The sequence below is a fragment of the Anabrus simplex genome, chromosome 1 (assembly GCF_040414725.1).
Source record: "Anabrus simplex isolate iqAnaSimp1 chromosome 1, ASM4041472v1, whole genome shotgun sequence".
In the NCBI taxonomy this organism is placed as follows: Eukaryota; Metazoa; Arthropoda; class Insecta; order Orthoptera; family Tettigoniidae; genus Anabrus; species Anabrus simplex.
The window spans coordinates 521,775,422-521,796,267 of record NC_090265.1 but is presented as its reverse complement, the minus strand read 5'-3'; the positions used below and the strand labels follow the sequence as shown (position 1 = coordinate 521,796,267).

Below are 20,846 nucleotides of genomic sequence, written 5' to 3'. Positions count from 1 at the left end.
ATCCCGTACGATCGGATTATTCAAATTTAAATAGCGCCCACTGTTCTTTAGGTGCACTGTATCATAGTGACCGAGCACAGTGGTTCACACTAACTGGTTAAGTTTCTCATGAACAAGTATAGACTGTGGTAGACTGAATGAGAATGGAATAATGAGTAGTGGACCTGGTTTGGTGGTTTATTATATAGTGAATCTGGCTTGTCGCCTGGAGAGGTGGTAAGCCACACCTACTTGCGAAAATTTGGTCCATTAATAATGACTTCTCAGAGTCGTGTGGGTAATCAAATTGTAGCCCTTGAATTACACTTCACTGATCTAGTTGAGTGTAGATCACATCGTTGGATCGTTCGTAATCTCGTAGGCTTTCATCTATAATTTGGCGCTCGAGCTATTGTATCATGGGGATTTAGTCATTTCCTTCGAGTGGCCTGGTCCCTAACATCTGTTTCTCATTAAGTGCACCTGTGTAAGGTGCAGCATTACTGTTACATTCATGAAGTAGCACACCTTCTGACATCATCAATTTGTATAAAATGTGCTGATTCAAATGAGTTCTTACTCATAAATTTCCATAGCATACATCAAAACGTTTACTATTATTATTATTATTATTATTATTATTATTATTATTATTAACAAATGAAGGCTGTGGGTTGGCACCTGTGAATATGCAGGAAAATCGCTGAGAGTTTCTATTTCTCGCATTTACACACCAGAATAGACTCTATGTACTGACCTAAATATTCTTCTGTGGTGGGCATGCTATCCTTTTTCTCTGTTGGCGAAGTGAGAGAGCGTTTTTTCAAGGACTTGCTGTACATAGCTCTTTTTCTCTTGATGCGCATAACTAGACCTCTGCTCTCCGAGCTGGCGTAGCGCCGATCGTGTCCCGGTCTGGGCGAAAACTGTTCATTATGACACTATATATCACAGAATGTCACAGAAAATGGCAAATAATATTAGATGGACCTCATGGCGTGCCTATGACGTGGTAGTGAATGGTTACATCCTTCCCTGCTTTGACTTTTAAAAAATCACGAACTAGGGATTTTTCTTACTGTATGGCGACTCTTGAAATTCTTTGAAGTTACAGTTGCATTCTCTGAAGGGTTGCGTTCTCCTGTGTCAGCTCGTGTCTCTTCACTAGGATTCGTAAGTACTCCTGTATCGTCATGTCATGTTTTTCTGCACATTCTCAGCAGTTCTCGTCTGAAGTGTTATCATAGTTTCCCACATCCTGGAGATCTTCTTTCATCACTACATAGTTGATCTCATCTGCCTCCTCGTCAGCTTTGGGATTGTCCGCGATGTCGCCCCCCTTCTTCATCCTCTTCTTTTTCTTCGGGTGGTTCTTTATCAGCATGATCTTCGGGGTCTTCAGCCAGCAGTTGCCCTGGGACGTGGTACAGTTTTAGATTGGATGCATTGTATATTGCTTCCGTGGTCCCATCCATGTACTGTAACCGTTAGGGCATATGTCGTCGCACCAAAACAAAGTATGAACCAGCCCTGAGCACATCGGGCGAAAAAAATGAAATTGGTCCCATTAGTCGGGCAACAAATTGAGGCCTACTTTGGGTATATTTAGGGCAGTAATTCTTAATTTGGTTTTTACGAACAGATGTACAGATGGAATATTTGGATGAGAACCGCCAGAAGTCACTTACCAGGCTTGAAGTCTCATCCTCCCTACTTTCATAGCATCACCGGCTGAATTTGGAGAGCAACACGGGTAATGGAATGTTTGATGAAGAAATAAAATAGGCACTATCTAAAATAATGAAAGTAGGATTCTATAATATGAAAGGAATATGCTAATATTTGTTAAATGAGAAGAATCTCCGTTCAAGTATATATTCTAAACATTTTATTTATACTGATGTGAACCACACAAATAATGTTCTATCTCAACATATGAGCAAAAGAAAACAATTAAACTGACACAGTTATATACATTATATGTCTTCTTTTCTTGAAATTGTCCTGGCGTAATTAGTTCTTGGCATACATCAATTCACTCGATCAACATACACTGATATATGAGTTTATTTATTTATAAAAAATGTATATTGAATGGTATCCTTTATTTATTAAACTCTCACCACAAATGGATATTAAATATGGTTCCGGTACCGGGGATCAAACTCGAGCCTTCTGGGTAAGAACCAGGTATCCTTTATTTACTGGTCATGATTTGGATAGAGAAAGAAAAAAAATTTATAACACAATATAAACACATCTGTTATACACACGAGATTGCATTGCCGAGTATCGAACATGTGATCCATTTGACCACGACAAATGTATATTTACATTGAACACTTACGATGAACATACACGCTGAACTGGGATGAGACTTTGCTTCATTTTCGTGTCTTCTGAGTACATTCTAACGTATCATTTCATTGGTGCCTTTCCTCTCCAATTTGTTCCTGACGAACTGAACATCATTATGCAGCTGGCTTGACTCAGTAATGCACCTCTTTAATATCCTGGATAACCTTTGGTAATTTGTAAAGTTGTCCATCCTTTTGGTCCATATCAGAAATTTCTTTAGCTCTTTGATCAAGCCCTCATGAAGAGCAACTTTAAACGTACTCTTCTGGATTACTTGTTGTTCCCTCGTCGTCTTCTTCTTCTTCCTCTGGTATATCATGTTATCCTTCTTCTTCTTCTTCTTCTTCCTGTGTCTCATCTTACCCTTCTTCCTTTTCTCACGGTCCGCCTCGTTAGATGTAGTAGAGGGCTTTAACCTAGTGTCATAACTTTCCCTTATCTCCCGTATACTATTCGCCTTGTCTTCTTCAGCCTCTTCCTGAATTTTAGTAGCCATCATCGATATTCCTGGTTCGAATCTGCCCATCTCTTCCTCTCCTTCCGATTCTGATTGACGTAACACAGCATCCATTTCCTCCTTACCTATTTCTTCCCTTTGTAAATCAGCTACATTACTCATTGAAGCAACCTGTTCTATCACTTCCTCCTTTATTCCATCTTTGCATCTACATGGTGACATATTTCCCAAAGCTGTGCATTAGCGGTATCTTGTCTTTGGACTACCCATTTATCAACATTTAGAATCAAAAGCAAAGCAAAGCAAAGCAAAGCAAAGCAAAGCAAAGCAAAGTCTTCTCCGTACAGGCCATGAAGGTCCTAGGAGGGGTGAAAGGTTAAGGCTTCCACTATCCGTAACCTCAGCACTTGATGGGGTAGAGTGGTTAGCTCTACGCCCGGCTGCCTTTGCCCCCAGGAATTAACCTGGTACTCACTTTTGGTGTAGGCTGAGTGAACCTCAAGGCCGTATGCACCTCCGGAAGTGGAAATCTCATTTCTTAAATGTTACGACTTCCTGACAGGGATTCGAACCCACGTCCTTCTGGGATCGAGCACGCCTTTACCAGCTCGGCCAGGGAGCCCCTAACATTTAGAATCATGGTTCTTAACTGCTCTACGGTCTCTGTCTCCAGTTTCTTCACTTTGATCTTCGTATTTTCCACCCCTGCAGATATATTCACTACCTCAATCTCAACCTTATCTATCTTCTCTTCTTGGACAGTCATTCTTTGCTGTACTTGCTCCAATTGACTACTCAATTGTGTCTCTACCTGGCTTATGCATGTGGAGACATCATCAATCTTATCCGTTAATTTTCTCTGGAAAGTCTCTAGAAGTGCTTCAAACTCAGCAGCCTTGGTCTTATATTGCGCTTCTTGACTCTCTAAACGTTTAGTGAGCTGTCCTACCTGCTCATTGTATTGGTCGAGATGCCTGTCTACTTTACCATACTGCTCGTGTCTGTTTTTAATCGTTCTAAACGCTCCTTATTGTCTGCGCCTAGCTGATTTAGACGCTCGTCTAATTTAACCAACTGTTCCTTTGTGTCTGCGTTTGCCTGCTCCTGCCTATCGAAATGCTCCACCTGCCTTTCACTATCAATCTTCATCTGTTCCCTTAAAAGTTCCGCTTGCTTTTCATTATCCGCCATCATTTTGGCCATCATATCCCTTAACTCTTCCATATTCATAATAACACTGCGCCGTTCCTGCGTCCAGGTCGAGTCGCAAAAAGATCCAGACTAGCTCAAAATTATCATTATTGTTCAATTCAGTGTCGATTTGGGGTCATGAGTTCTGATAGAGAGTCGCCGAATGAGATAAACGGATGAACTTGCATTACATGTACGCGTTAGACGTCTCCATCTCGCAATTCGATTCATTTCATCATAAACTCCTACGATTCTTAGCCTATGATTACTTATTAGTACATTTTTAACCTAAGTAGCCATTGGAAAGAATAAATAAATTTATCTAATATGTTTTTATGAAATTGAAAAATCTTGAAAATGATTTGAAAACTGAATATCTTGAAGAGAATCTAATTATTTCATCATCCAACTAACCTACTTATTATTTATAGAACATTTAAAGGCCTTTAATCTTAAGTGAAAAAGATATATTCTTGTTATATACATGCTGTCTGTGGAATATAGAAAATGACTTAGATGCTCATTACTCGTTATAAATCATCAAATATAAAATCACATTTTATATTCTTTCTTAAATCAGTTTACGGGATTTCAATTAGCTTTGCCTGCATCTATCTGTTAATATTTCATTATCACAATCATTGCGCTTGTTAACCTTCATATAAAGAAAAACACTGATCTTCTCATTCACGTAAATCGAGTATTTCAAAATATGCATCTCTAATATTCATACACATCAGGAAGAAAATATAAGACAAGTCGTTAAATCATCATTTTACTCTTAAAATAATCAAAGTTACCATTACTGATAATTATTTAACATTACTGATAATTTAAGTCATTCACCAAAATGAAATATAAATTTCCAATATTAATTTATGCCAATGTATTTATCATATGTGATCTGTCATTATGTTATCAGTTACACCTGACATCTATTTAATGTTATTCTTTCGGAAATTATGTAGTCTGACATTTAAAAGGACTCTACTAATCAATGTTAACATCATCCAACTACAGAGAACCTCTCCAGTGATACTATTTAATATGATCAAACAAGCCTAACTCTTCTTATTTGAGTAAAGATATTTGTGGTTAGAAATTCAGGATAATATGGGCCAAATTCACATTAACTTCCCTATGTGGATTCGTTTTTGATGATGTACAGGTTTTTAACCAACATATGCATGCTATATGGAGTGTATTTAGTGTTATATACGGAATACTGAAGGATTAAAATGCGTTATGGAATCAAATATATCTATTCTCAACCTTAAATTGTGTCAACTAACTTAACATCATCAGTAAAATATCCATCTCTTCAATCTTGATGAACAAATAATCACCACCATCATTATTCTTCTTATTACTCGACCATTCTTCACACGTCTCATCTGCTTCACGTTTCTCATATCATATTTCACTCTTCATTACAGTAACCACAATAATCTATCTTAATTTGATGCATATGACTTCATAATTATTATTATTCATCCACTTATATTCCCTTTCATTCTCAGTCTTCTTTAGATTCCTCTCATTTTCTTCATATGTCTTCCTATGACCTTGATATAACCTGTATATGGCATTACATTACCTCCATTTCGCAGTATAATATCCTAATATAATCATAACACAATGTCATATCATATCAACAGCTGAAGTTAACCTCTTTACTCAATATTGATAGCATTACGAACGCATGGTTTGGTTATCACTGGTTAAATATATCCTAACTCAAAGAATTTGTCATTTTGGTCAGATGACTACCTAATAACATCCTATGTTATTAAATCCATTGCTTTTCCACATGTAACATCACTTCCTTTGAATATAAATTCATGACAGCACTGCACATATATATATTTCATACCAATAGAAAATGGCACTTCTTAAAAACATGTTATTTAAATTACTTACGGTATCAATATTTTAATAAACTTATCTTTTCTTCCTGTTTTCCGTCGTTGCTGTGTGTATGTCCAAATGCTTAGGACATGCCGTCAATGCGATTGTGACATTGTATTAGCCTCCGGGAAACATCTGAATAGGTCTCTCCTTCTCCGTCATCAGGGAATAGGTTTGTCGACTTCAAGTCCCCATCTCCAGACAGCCTTGCCTTGATCTTCTTAGCACATGACGTTGTCCATTTCTTGCATAGTTAGAACAGAAATATAGATTAAGACAGTCAGTTTTGTCATCTTAGTGTACAAAGCCTTCTATGATTTAGAAATATATTGATACTAATGCTTCTTTTAATCAAATCGTACTAAAGTCTTGCAGATTACTAATACAGTTATAAAAGTTTCAATTAGTCTGTGATTTAATTTCCTATAGCTTGTTTCAAATCACTGTTGTATTTCTTATTTTCTTGAGAGCAAGTTATGATGCTGGGTCTTTCTATCACTTGGTGTCTCATGACGAAACTGATTGTGTAACGATTCTGTCCAGCTGTTCTGTTTCAATTTATTAATTTGCAGATATGCGGTATTCTCATTGTTTCGGATGATTTCCCTGCTGTATATTTCTATTTGCTCTTCAATTAAAACCTTCTTTTATGAATATAGTCTTCTTTCTATATTAATCTGCCGTAGCGATCTCCTTGCGTTGGTTCCTTCTCAAATGACTTTTTTTTAATAATAAATTTTTAACAATATTCCATCTTTCATTCTTTTTCACTGCCTTCTGTATGTTATTTCTTGGCTTGTACCTGATAAAAGTATGATCTTCTCGACATTTACAATTATATTAGCTTCTTAATTTTAATGTTCCTGCAGCATAGCGTCCATTTTTGTTCCAGAATATTCACTGCTAACTGTGAAATGGCACAACACTATATGCGAAAACATGTACCCCCAAAATCAATCACAACTACACTACTTCAGAAACATTACTTAAGCTTCCATATTTAGTTAGGCGTGCTTTTGAAAATATATACATCACATTAGATCGAAACAAGCTTCAAAACAGGTGTGTCACGCCTCTTAATAATTATTAGTGATTCTCTCAGTATATCTATACACTATTCCTCATTAATATTCCGATATATTCATTAAATGAATTTAATTTAGCCTTTCATAAATTAAAATTAACCAAAATTCTTGACCTACAGTGAGCAAGATGCTTTAGCAGACAATTACCCGTCCCCAAACTGACAACATCGCACTGTTCATCATATAGAATTATAAGAGTATCGGGGTGAGGCTCCCCCACTTAATCGCAATATCTGATTCACTTAACACAGGAACACGTCTCCTAAACTACCAAAACTTGCTACAAATGCGTCACCGTTAGCCGAGACCCGTAACTAGTAGAATTTGAAGAATTCTCCCAGTCACTTCATCCTCAATAATGAGAAAATCATTTTACTGTTTCCCTGGAGTTTCACAACTCCATAAATTCCTCGGGTCTGCTATAACCTTGAGTGACTGTTGTGTACATTTCCATTTAATCTGGTCACACGATCTTTTCATTCTTCTTCATATAATATGACTTAAATTTAATTTAAGATTCATGGTGTGGGTTACTTAGTCACGTCCTAGTTCGTTAACCATGGGCAGCAGCTTAGTGGCCAAGTAAGTGGTCCTGAGAGTCGGGATACCAGTTGCTATGGAATGGGAGTGGGCATCTCGGACATATTCTGAGTCATGGCCCTCCTTGTGCTCAGGCGGGTAGGACTATACAATCCACCGGTGGTCCATAACCTGTTAGAGAAGAGATCTTTACTTGGACTATATGTAAGTAGGGTAGCATCCTGCTTCATGAATTTACCAAGCTCAGAACATTTTAAGCAAGCCGCGGACCTATGGGAGTAACGGAGTCCCACTCCCATTTGACAGGCGAGGGACTCCTTGGAAACAACTTGGCGAACAAAATGGAATTTGATGGGGAGCTATCAATATTAATGGGGCATATGGAAGAAAGAAAGTAGAATTGGCTGTCAGCAAAGAGGATGATGCATCTGGATGTACTAGGAGTAAGTGATATTCGGGTAAAGGGAGATAATGAGGAAGAAATAGATTATAAAGTGTACTTGACGAGTGTTAGAAAGGGAAGGGCAGAGTGTGTGGTAGGGCTGTTTATCGGGAACACCATTGCATGCATCATATTTTGTGTTAGGCACGAAAATGAGCAAATGATGTGGGTAGATTTGGCAATTGGAGGAATTAGGACGAGAATTGTCTCGGTGTATTCACCATGTGAGGGTGCAGATGAGGATGAAGTTGACAAGTTTTATGAAGCATTGAGTGACATCGTGGTCAGGATCAACAGCAAGGATAGAATAGTGCTAATGGGTGATTTCAATGCGAGAGTTGGAAATAGAACTGAAGGATACGAAAGGGTAATTGGTAAATTTGGGGAAGATATGGAAGCAAATGGGAATGGGAAGCGTCTGCTGGACTTCTATGCTAGTATGGGCTTAGCAGTTATGAATGCATTCTTCAAGCTACACATGGGAGGCCAGGGGTACCAGATCCATAATAGACTATATCTTAACCAACTTTGAATTTAGGAAATCTGTTAGGAATGTACGAGTTTTCCGGGGATTTTTTGATGATACAGACCACTATCTGATCAGTAGTGAAGTGTCTCTAGCCCTAGGGTAGAGAAAGTGAAATCTGTCTCCAAACGAATAAAGGTAGAAAATCTCCAGGACAAGAAAATTAGACAGAAGTACACGGATATGATCAGTGAGAAGTTTCGATCAGTGGACAGTAAGCAGGTTCAGTATATAGAAAGAGAATGGGTGGCATACAAGGATGCTGTAGTAGAAACAGCAAGGGAATGCCTAGGAACAACTGTGTGTAAAGATGGGAAAAGGTGAACATCTTGGTGGAATTATGAAGTGAGAGCAGCTTGTAAACGTAAAAAGAAGGCTTATCAGAAATGGCTCAAAACAGGGGCCGAGGCAGACAGGGATTTGTATGTAGATGAATGAAACAGAGTGAAACAAATAGTTGTTGAATCCAAAAAGAAGTCATGGGAAGATTTTAGTAATAACCTGGAAAGGCTAGATCAAGCAGCAGGGAAACCTTTCTGGACAGTAATAAAGAATCTTAGGAAGGGAGGGAAAAAGGAAATGAACAGTGTGTTGAGTAATTCAGGTGAACTCATAATAGATCCCAGGGAATCACTGGAGAGGTGGAGCGAATATTTTGAACATCTTGTCAATGAAAAAGGAAAATCATGCTGATGGTGTTGCAAACAGCCAAGCTCATGGGGAGGAGGAAAATGATGTTGGTGAAATTATGCTTGAGGAAGTGGAAAGGATGGTAAATAAATTCCATTGTCATAAAGCAGCAGGAATAGATGAAATTAGACCTAAAATGGTGAAGTATAGTGGGAAGGCAGGGATGAAATAGCTTCATAGAGTAGTAAAATTAGCATGGAGTGTTGGTAAGGTACCTTCAGATTGGACAAAAGCAGTAATTGCACCTATCTGTAAGTAAGGGAACAGGAAGGATTGCAACAACTATCGAGGTATCTCATTGTTTAGTATACCATGCAAAGTATTCACTAGCATCTTGGAAAGGAGAGTGCGATCAGTCCTTGAGAGGAAATTTGATGAAAACCAGTGTGGTTTCAGACCACAGAGGGGCTGTCAGGATCAGATTTTCAGTATGTGCCAGATAATTGAAAAATGCTACGAGAGGAATAGGCAGTTGTGTTTGTTTCGTAGATATAGAGAAAGCACATGACAGGCTACCGAGGGAAAAGATGTTCGCCATACTGGGGGACTATGGAATCAAAGGTAGATTATTAAAATCAATCAAAGGCATTTATGTTGACAATTGGGCTTCAGTGAGAATTGATGGTAGAATGAGTTCTTGGTTCAGGGTACTTACAGGAGTTAGACAAGGCTGTAATCTTTCACCTCTGCTGTTCGTAGTTTACATGGATCATCTGCTGAAAGGTATGAAATGGCAGGGAGGGATTCAGTTAGGTGGAAATGTAGTAAGCAGTCTAGCCTATGCTGGCAACTTGGTCTTAATGGCAGATTGTGCTGAAAGCCTGCAGTCTAATATCTTGGAACTTGAAAATACTGTAGGTGTAATGAGTATGGTATGAAAATTAGCCTTTCGAAGACTAAATTCATGTCGGTAGGTAAGAAATTCAACAGAATTGAATGTCAGATTGGTGATACAAAGCTAGAACAGGTCGATAATTTCAAGTATTCAGGTTGTGTGTCCTCCCAGGATTGTAATATAGTAAGTGAGATTGAATCAAGGTGTAGTAAAGCTAATGCAGTGAGCTCACAGTTGCGATCAGCAGTATTCTGTCTCCCAGACGAAACAATCTCCGGGGGACCATCTTATCCTATAATAACACAATGCGGACCTGTACAACGTTGATGTCCTCTAAATCTCCATAATATCGTAAACAACACAAATACATGAATATAACACACAAAGAAATAATCAACCACCTGAAAATACATCGAAATATACAACCCTTCACACACTTGAATACTTCTTGAGACATGACCGTTCCTGGTCTCTTGTTGTTGATCCTGGGTCATTAATACCATCCAGAATCAAACTTGTATTCGCTGGGCTCAGGTGCAATTCTGAAAACCCTCTATCGGTTTAATATGAATATAAAATGGGGTGGAACACGTCATCTATTGATCAGAGAAATATACAGTGCTGATAGTAATCTCTGATGGGCATGTAATCTTCAATACGGTGTTAAAGAGAGAAGGACTTCCTGTGTGAATATTTCCAGCCTTGACAGTCGAGCTCACCCCTCTTAACCGGGCTCACATTCCTTCGCGTTAGCGGGTTATACCTCTCTCTCTCACTCTGCGTGATAGCCTACATTTATCAGCTGGAAAGATCACTTTCATTTTTGACCCCCAAAATATGTACGGTGTTCCCTTCGTACATCCTTTTGCCCTGTCCAAACACATCTTTATTAATTGCTACCAAATTATAATTTCTTACTGACCTGACGTATTCAGCCTTATGATGATAATAATTATTATTGTTCTTATTATTCAATCTGTTATCATATACATTATCACATAGGCTGTTTCCTCTCTCTTCCACACACTCATATCTCAGACCCATGTTAATTAAGCAAGAAGATTTTTGATCAAATAGGTAATGAAATTAACCAACTTCACCTGCATAATTATATAAGTCACTGTTTTGCACCCGAGCCTGTATCTTTCCTTCCTGTGGTCAGCATTCTTAAGACTGCATGGAATTTTCTGGACATATGCACAAAAATGGTGAAGCGGCCAAAAAGGATTGCAAATATCATTTGAAAAAACAAAGTTCATGACAAACATCATTAATGCCCCTCAAAATATCACAATTAACAATAACATAATATCTCAGACAGATTGCTTCAAATACTTGGGAGAATGGATAACAAACGACACAAATGAAAAGCTAGCTATTGATATAGGAGTAAACAAAATGGAAAGGATGTTTCATATGACAAAAATATGTATGCAATAAGAAATCTCTATCCTGGACTTGAAATTAAGACATTATTAAACAGTGGCACAGCCAGAAATTTTATATGCAGCAGAAACTCTTAAACTTACAAGAATCGGGGATCTTGAAAAATTAGAAAAAGTTGAAAGAAGAATTTTGAGAAAAATACTGGGACCCATAAGAAGCAACAAGGCTGAATTTAGACTGTGATCAAACAGAGAGCTATAATTTAAAGTTGAAAAACTGACAACTGTAATGAGGAAAAGAGGACTCCATTTTTTTGGACACATTTATAGAATGAATAACAATAGACTAACTAAACAAATCTTCAACTTATTGAACACTTACAAATCCAGGCCAACATGGTTCATTGAAATAGAAAAGAATATGAAAAACGCTGGAATCAAAATAGATACATAGAAAACAGAACACGTTTCAGAGAAGTAACACGAAAGGCAGGATTTCAGGAGAGAAGGAAATTAACAAGTGGAAGAAAATGGACTCAAGAGGAAGAGGAACCAACATTCTCAGAAAATGCAGGAAGTTTGGAAACTAAGGAAGTTAAATTCAAAGAAAAGTAACCAAAGTCGATTTATTGTACCCTTAAAAGGGTTATTTGAATAATAATAATAATAATAATAATAATAATAATAATACCCGTGTGGGGATTTACCAGTTACCTCCATCGGGCGCGTCCCATTGGAATTGGGGAAGCTCGCTGGCTCTGCTGCCAGCCGAGTCAGAGGGTAGTAGAGAAATAAAATACCACCGAGAAAAAAAAATTGGTCCCATGCCAGGGTTACGGCAAAGACTGGTAAATGACCAGAAGCCAGAAAATATCTTGAGGCAACCTCTAGGGCTAACAACCCTAGTTGTAAAAGGATGGGTACCCGTCCAAAGCAAAGTCAAGTCAAAAAGCATGATGGCACAACATTTCAAGAAACATACCCCAGGGGGTAAATCTTCGGATAAATCCCTCGTCGTGAACGCCACGGCGCACGAGTCTCGTTCGGATTCTGGGGGAGACTCGACATCATGCAAGAGACGAGTTGGAGCGTCTCGGTGTACCCCGAAGAGTCAAAAACTCAGGCCAAAATCTAAAACCTTTTTAGCAACTTAAAACATAAATTCACTTACACAAAGTGGCAAGCTGAAAACCCTCACCAAAGCTCTTCACGAAAATCAGATATCCATAATGGCCCTACAGGAAACAAGATACCCAGATGAAGAGACTTTTTAATCCGAAGGCTACCGATTTTTCAAGAGCAAAGCGCAAAGAGGAATCCTCAATGGAGCTGTGATGCTTGGAACTGCATTTGCTGTTAGAACCAAGATCCTTAAATCGGTTGCAAATTTCGAACCTGTGAATGACAGATTGTCTATACTCACAATTAAATGCGCGAACAAAACGAGGCTCTAGTTAACGCACATGCTCCTACAAACGATAAGAACAAGTCTGATCCAGATGAAATTGATAATTTCTGGGACCTACTGGATGAAAAATTAAACAAAATCCCCAAACACCATGTCAAGCTTCTTTTGGGTGACTTCAATGCCCAACTAGGTCATGAACAGAAGTACAAGAAAGTTATAGGAAATTACCCCGCTCACAAAAGAACCAATCCCAATGGCAAAAGACTGGTGTCCATTTGTGAAAATCACAACCTGCAGGTCATGTTGACCCACTTTCACCATCTACCCAGAAAGCAAATGACTTCGCGTTCTCCCGTCCAAACTCTCGGAGAGTTCCAAATTGATCATGTTGCAATCTCCACGAGAAACAGCCCAGAGATTATGAATGTCAAGGTAAAGAAAGGCATCAATGTGGCCTCAGATCACTATATGTCTCTTATCAAATTCAAACCAATTCCCGCAAACACAAGGAAGACAACCAAACAAATCACACGCTTCGACAATGATAAACTTCAGCAAAGGGTCGAGGAGTTCCAGGAGAAGGCTAGACCAAATGACTGTGACTTTAACAACGCCAAAAGTCTGCTGGTTGAGGCCGCCAAAGACGTCGCAGAAATCAAGAGAAGCAAAAAGCATGCCTGGTGGAATGGTACCTGCGAATCAGTCCTCCAAGAAAGACTCAATGCGTGGAAACAGTACTACGCTACGAAATCAGAAAATGATTGGGAAATCTACAAAACCCAACGTGCCCAAGCAGCTAGGGTGTTCAGAACTGAGAAACGTAAATACGAAAAATCTCTCGTTGAAAAGATAGAACAAAACTTTAGGAAGAATGAAAGCAGAGAGTACTACAGAGCCTTCAAACGCAAACTCACTGGCTATAAACCATCATCTCTATGCTTTGAGCGAAAGGACGGCACACTGGCGACTTCAGATGAAGAAAATTGCAGCATTCTGGCAGACTACTTCAAGAATTTACTTAATTGCTCTAAACCGCAAAGCCCCATTGAGTCCAAGGAACCCTTACTCAGGTACCCAGATTCCAGACCACCCGACAGAGATGAAATCAAGCGCCACATTGCCCGTCTCAAAAACAACAAAGCGCCGGGGAAAGACTCAGTAGTAGCAGAACTATGGAAATATGCCCCAGAGGAATCACTTGATATCTTGCAAAAGCAAATAGAAGAAATTTGGAACAAGGAGACCCTACCCGAAGATTGGAAAATAGCTTTAATCCATCCATTACACAAAAAAGGCAGCATGAAGAACATCAACAACTACAGAGGAATATCTCTGCTACCCGTGACTTACAAAATTCTATCACTTGCCATCCTGGAGCGTTTGGAAGCACAAGTCGAACATCAAATAGGTGAATACCAAGGAGGGTTCAGAAAAGGTCGCTCAACAGCCGAGCAGATCCAAAATCTCGAAACGATCATCAGATATTGTACACTAAGGTCCAAGCAGTATGTGTCTGTCTTTGTGGACTTTAAGAAAGCGTACGACTCCATTGACTGGGAAGTCCTGCTAAACATCTTAAATGAATTCGGAGTTGATTTGAAACTGCTGGCATTAATTAGAGCCACCCTGACCGATACAAAATCGAAGGTGAAGTTCCACGGATGTCTCTCGCATTCCTTTGACATCAAAACAGGAGTCCGACAAGGTGGTGGGCTATCCCCGATACTCTTCAACTGTGTTCTTGAAAAGATCATCAGAACCTGGCGGATGAGATTACAGGAAACCAACTATAGTCCATTGAGAATAGGAACCAAATCCAAGGGGACATAGAAACATAGACATAGAAACCGCTAGAGCTCAAGTTGAAATTTTAAAGGAAATTGCCGAACAAACTGGTTTGCAGATATCATTTGAGAAAACAGAAGTAATGACTAACATCAAAGAGGCTCCTCCAAAACTCCATACAAAATACGGGGACATCATCCGAGTAGACAAATTCAAATACCTGGGTGAGATCATCATGAAAAATGGACTGGACAAAGAAGCACTTCAGGAGCGAGTACGCAAACTGGAAATAGCCTACCAAACATCCCGCACAATCTACAACAAAAAATGCCTTTCCCAAAACACCAAGATACGTCACTATGAAGCAGTTCTGAAGCCAGTAGTTCTATATGCAGCCGAAACCCTGTCTCTAAATGCCAACAAAGGACTCCTTGAAGAACTGGAGAAAAAAGAACGCAAAATTGTGAGAGGAATCTTGGGATCAAAGTACAGAAATGGAATCCATCAAAAGAGATCCAACGAGGAAGTCTACAGCAAAATAGAGAAAATTACTGACACAATCAGAAAAAGACGGGCACGATTTTATGGTCATCTGAAAAGAATGGACAGAAGAAAGTTAACTAAAGAAATCTTTCACTTTTTTTATTCAAACCCCAAAACCACAATTCCCTGGTTTAGAAATACCAAAGAAGACCTGCAAATGCCACATATCTCGGCTGAAGACGCCCTTAACAGAGATCTCTTCCGCAAGAAAATATTGACGAACGGGCTAAACCGAGACGAGCAACCGAAGAGAAGACACGGTGCCTCTTGGACAGAGGAGCGTAAGCAGGCCCACTCACAACGAATGAGGGAAATTTGGGCTCTAAAGAAGGCCAAGTTCAGTGTCAAATGCAACAAGGCTTAACGTGGTCCTTGGTGGCCCCAGCGAATTATATATAATAATAATAATAATAATAATAATAATAATAATAATAATTGCATTGATTTTACGTTCCCATTAACTACTTTTACAATTTTCAGAGACACCAGGCAGGACATACTATGTGTTATAAAAAAAATATATGGATACAACGAACGTGCAAAATTAAACGTTATGATAATAAAGCGCATTACCACCACACCTGTAGATATCCATATCTGTAGATATCTAATATCCTGTAATAGATATCCATAAATGCGACAAGCTTCCCTGTTGTTTATTTTTATTCTTTCAGTTGTGGAACTTGGAGACTAGCCGGGCTCTTATCTCAATTACAGCTGTTTAGGTAAATCCTGATGTGATAAATGTGTAGAGAACAAGCTAGAAATATGCTTAGAAATAAAGGCCTGGCTTTCAATAGTCTCATTTATCCAAAGAATGTTTCCAGTCTCTATGTATTACATTTGGAAGTACAACTCGCAGCATACGCTAGTTATCAGCTGATGGGTTGGCATGGTTTTTACAGCACAGCTTTGTTCAGAAGGGGTGGCTTCTGCTACACGTACACCAACTGGGAATAGCAGGGACCATCTCCAGAAATGATTTGCAAATAGATTCTCACTGTTTGGTCTCTATAGTCGGGAACAAAACTATTTTTTCAAGTTGCAAAAAGACTGGATCTTGAATACTCGCGATTGCCGTGAAGATGACATAATTTGGAATGACGACAGGCCGGTAGCAGGGAAGTTGGCGGCACAAGACGACGATAATTCAAATGAAAGCAATGATCAGGTTTACTGTGTGGTAGGCCTACTGCTTAACTGACAGACACAAATTACTGCCATTACATTCTTTTGTATGAATATTGCATAATCTGATACCCTTATCTCATTCCTTTACGGGGTCGAGTATGAAGTGTGAAGAATTTTTGTAGAGAGTTTTTACAGCTGCATGCCCTTCCTGACGTCAACCTCATCAGAAGAGTTAATGAGGCGAAACGAATGATGTGATATAAGGGTGACTAAAACTATTTATTTTTATATGTAGACTAAACGTCATGTGTTCAGCATTTATTCTTTTTAAATGTAGAAATATGGCCTTCCAACAAAAATAGTCACTAAAACTCTGAATACATTCGTAAGTTTGTTAAAGATTAGTGTTGAATGTTAACATGTACAATTTATAGCTCTTTATAGCCTAGAAGTCACGTGTTCGCTGCACAAAATTTGAGGTTATCTCATATTGGACATTTCTTGGCTGTAAATGTGGAGAAAAAAAGGGGGGTCTAAAATGCGAGTAAATACGGTAGTTTAAATATAAATTCTTAATTTTCCTCCATTGGCTGTTAATAGAATGTATTACTGTCTTGCCAAAATATGGGCTATATTGCTTTTAATGACTTAGAATTTGGAGCCTATGTGCTAAACTCCAGTATGGGCAAATATGGAAAATAAATGGGGAATTTTTCAACTCTACACTTCATGAATCGTAAAGATAATACCAGATATGATTAATTCTAGTTTCCTAAATAATAAATAGGGTATTTACATAGAACTCTGTTCCCTGCTCATCATTGTATTGATTTTCATAGGGAAAAGGACAAATTACGTACACAAAATACATTGCACTTGAAGATCATTTGTCACTCCACTTTTTTTTTTCCTGTTTGCTTAATGATTCAATCTTGCTGGATATTTGGAAGCTCGTTATGTACTCTTTTAACCTTTTACTCTTTTTCTTTGCTTCTTTCTTTAATTTTGTTTTAGTTAATTTACTTTTAATAGTACTCTGTAAAAAGTGTTGTATTTTTTATATTTTGAATGTTTTATATTTTTAAATCTTTTGTTCTTTTTTGTGTCGAGAAGATACTTTAATGGGCATTTATGCCTTGTACTTTCATATTAAATAAATATTTAAATATTTTTCTTGTAATGCTGCTCTGATATAGTTATCTCTATATAACTAAGTTGTTCTCGCTACCTATACTTCCTCTCCCAATTTGGCATTCTGTGAGAACTTCCACTGAATTGATAAGAAACCACATCTTTCAATTGTTGGTTATGCTGCTGTGAAATTTATGTGATTGAATCTTATTTGAACAAAACATGCCAAATTCTTTTTAAAAAAATTACCTACTGTGCAAAGTTTGCATTATTTCTATGAGACATGGTTAGGAGATAGATCATTTGGCTAAGGATGGTAATGGTTATAATATGGACTATTTCTTGTACCATTCCATAAGTTACTTGCTTCTTTGTTTCAGGAGGACTGAACTGGTGATACAGCAACTCTACAGTTCCATTGTGTTGGGACCATGCAGTGGTTAGGTACTCCCCAAGCCTTCACTGTGCCCATGCACTTGCTCGCGTTAAATGAACTCAATGCAAGGTAGCCTTCAGTGGACGTATTAAGAAAAAAAGATGATTTATTTTGCTAATTAGTTTATTTATTATGAATCATTTTAAATGTCATTCAGTCTTCACTGTTTTGTGCCAGGGAATGCTGAATGAAGTTACAGGAGCTAGGAATGGTGGCTTGTGGATGTTGAGGTTGTGGGGGTTGGAGAGGAAGGTAGAAATACACATTCCAAAAACATACAGAATGGTGAAGTATTCATCTAAGAGTGTTCTTATTTGCAGCAAATTCTGTTGAACATGGTTTATAGGTAGACCATGTAATTAATATAATATTGAAATGGTTATGATTGGTTTTGCAACCTCTTTTAAACAAGACACAAGTAAGGTTATGTAGGCTTATAAGAGGTCTAACTTTAATATTTCATCACAAAATATTAACTCTTGCTCAATGCTGTGTAAGATTTTGGTACTAGTCATGATGCGTGTACTAGTTTTGTTCTCTTCTATACTCTTTCTTTTCACTGAAAATTTGTTAACTCCATTGATGGACTTGTATTAAGAAGTTCTCTTGCCTTCAGGACTGTGATCTTTGTTTTATATTTCTTCTTCTTGTGGATGTTTGATCTTAATGCTTTTCTACTTAATTTGTATATCTTTATTAGATGTATGTGTATATATATTTAACTGTATTTAGTTTTATGAATTATATTTGCAAACTGTGTAATAGCTATTTAAGCAAATTCTGTGAATTCTTCTTCTTCTACTTTATCTTTTCTTCTTATGAAAACCTCCTGGTAATGGCATTATATAAGTTCGTAAGTTTGCTCGCATTTACTGAATTTAAGTATTGTATTTTGGGCACATGACTTTTGTCATAAACCCAGACAAATTTAGAATTAATCAATAAGTGTAAGAAAAATAGTATAGTACGTATCATTTACGAGCTTTAAACAAGACATTTCTTGTATTTTGTGTGATGCGATGTGGAGATAAGTGAAGATGGGTATTAATTATTAAGATTTTCTGTTTTAGTAGGTTCAGTTCTATTTAAAATGGATGCTCTAGTCATGTTTTGCAATATGTTGGTCACAGAATTGAGAAAAAATCAGTGCTAAAGCCACTGCATCATTGATGGCTTTTCACACTTACAAGTGCTGCTGAAGTAGGCCTATATGCATACATACAGCAGGCCAATCCTTAATTTTTTTTCTAAACGTTATTTATCCAATTCATTGCATACAAAGAAAAGTCATATGGATCTACTTCAGATGCAATAACCATAAAAAGTGTTTACTGTGCATAGGAATTATGAACTCCTCCTCATTCTTTTCTGATAAGGAAATGCTGCATGCTATTGAAATACAGTGGAACTTTGATTCATCGTTTTTGGCGGGATCGCAAAAAAGAAATATAGATGCGAGAAAACATTGGGAGTGGGAAATATCTGTTATAAAGCAATTGCAAACATAATACTTAAAAATAAGCACATATAGAAAAATAGATGCACTTAACACACGTAATGATGAATAATGTAATGATAGAAAATACAATGGTACATATTTTATACCTTCACACGTTTTGCAAAAATTCATCACAGTACTTTCTTTTGAAAAATGTCTTTAATAGACGTTTGTTTTTTGGCCTGATGACATTTCATGTGGAACAATGCACCTTCAATATTCAAAATAGTTTGCTGTTTACTGCTGTTGGTATCGTAAGCATAAATGTAAGATTGAAGTGTTTTGAATGCGCTCAGAGTTTCAGAAAAGTTTGGCGGTAGTTTGACCTCATCTTCACTCTCGCTGTCCCATAGCACACATTCATCAGTTGATGCTGTAATATTGCCCCACAGCTCCTCTACACTGAGAACAGAATACTTGAGGAGTTCACTGTCTGTTGACACATACGTATCAAATTCCATTTTGTTCATGTCTAGCCAGCTTTTTCCAATCATGACACATAGGTCCCTCATCAGCAAAGTTACTGGGCGAGTGGGCCGTGCGGTTAGGGGCACGTGGCTGTGAGCTTGCATCCAGGAGATAGAGGGTTTGAATCCCACTGTCGGCAGCCCGGACGATGGTTTTCCGTGGTTTCCCATTTTCACGCCAGGCAAATGGGGCTGTACCTTAATTAAGGCCATGGCCGCTTCCTTCCAACTCCTAGGCCTTTCCTATCTCATCGTCGCCATAAGACCTATCTGTGTCGATGTGACGTAAAGCCACTAGCATTAACAACGTTGTCAATATATTCAACACTTTCATTGTAGCCACACTTCTGGTAACAACGTTGTCAGTATATTCGACACTTGCATTGTAGCCGCACTTCTGGTAACAGTTATGAATTGTGACTGGTGATGGAAACAGTTATGAATTGTAATTGGTGAAATCTGATGCCAAGCTGATGTTACGAAGTGAATTGCCTACAGGATGTTGATTTTCATTTCTGCTTTCTTCCCATTCTCTACAAGAGACACGGCTCTTTGCACTAGCTGCTTCCTGGTGTGACTGCTTGAAACACTTTATAATGCCTCCATCTAATGGTTCCAGGATGCTATTTGGTGGGGGAAACACAATCTTTGTTACGAAGGAATGCAAGGCAGCACAGTTGCCTATAACTAGAATTATCTTCCTTCCCCTGTGTCCCCATGGAAGTGTCCAGCTGCGAAGAAATCCTACAGAGTTGTCTGTGCTCATCCAAGTTTTCGTCATAGCGAGTAGAAGAAATCTACTCACTTTGCTTTGGTGTTGAAAAAATATTGAACTGGTAACTTCTGAGTGATTTTGAAACACCTGTGGTTCTGAAACTTCCCTATAATGATAGGCACATGCTTATCGGATCCATCAGTCACAACACAAAAGAACAGTCATGCCATCTTTCGCTCTTTTCCACTATACACAAGTCTCCTCTGATGGCTAGTGCATGGTCAGGAAGTCAACTGTAAAGAGGCCCATTTCACCTGCATTGTAAATGTCGGTGGG

General features: G+C 38.2%; 1 protein-coding gene across 1 annotated transcript in view; it reads left to right on the top strand.

Moving 5' to 3' along the window:
- The window catches only part of pod1 (coronin pod1), a 355,918-nt gene extending 335,734 nt beyond the window's left edge, over positions 1-20,184 (top strand). The window contains exon 20 of the mRNA XM_068225053.1: positions 17,775-20,184. Within this exon, the coding sequence (XP_068081154.1) occupies positions 17,775-17,783 (9 nt within the window). The 3' untranslated portion in view covers positions 17,784-20,184. The remainder of the gene's footprint in view (positions 1-17,774) is intronic.
- The last annotated feature ends 662 nt before the right edge of the window (positions 20,185-20,846 follow it).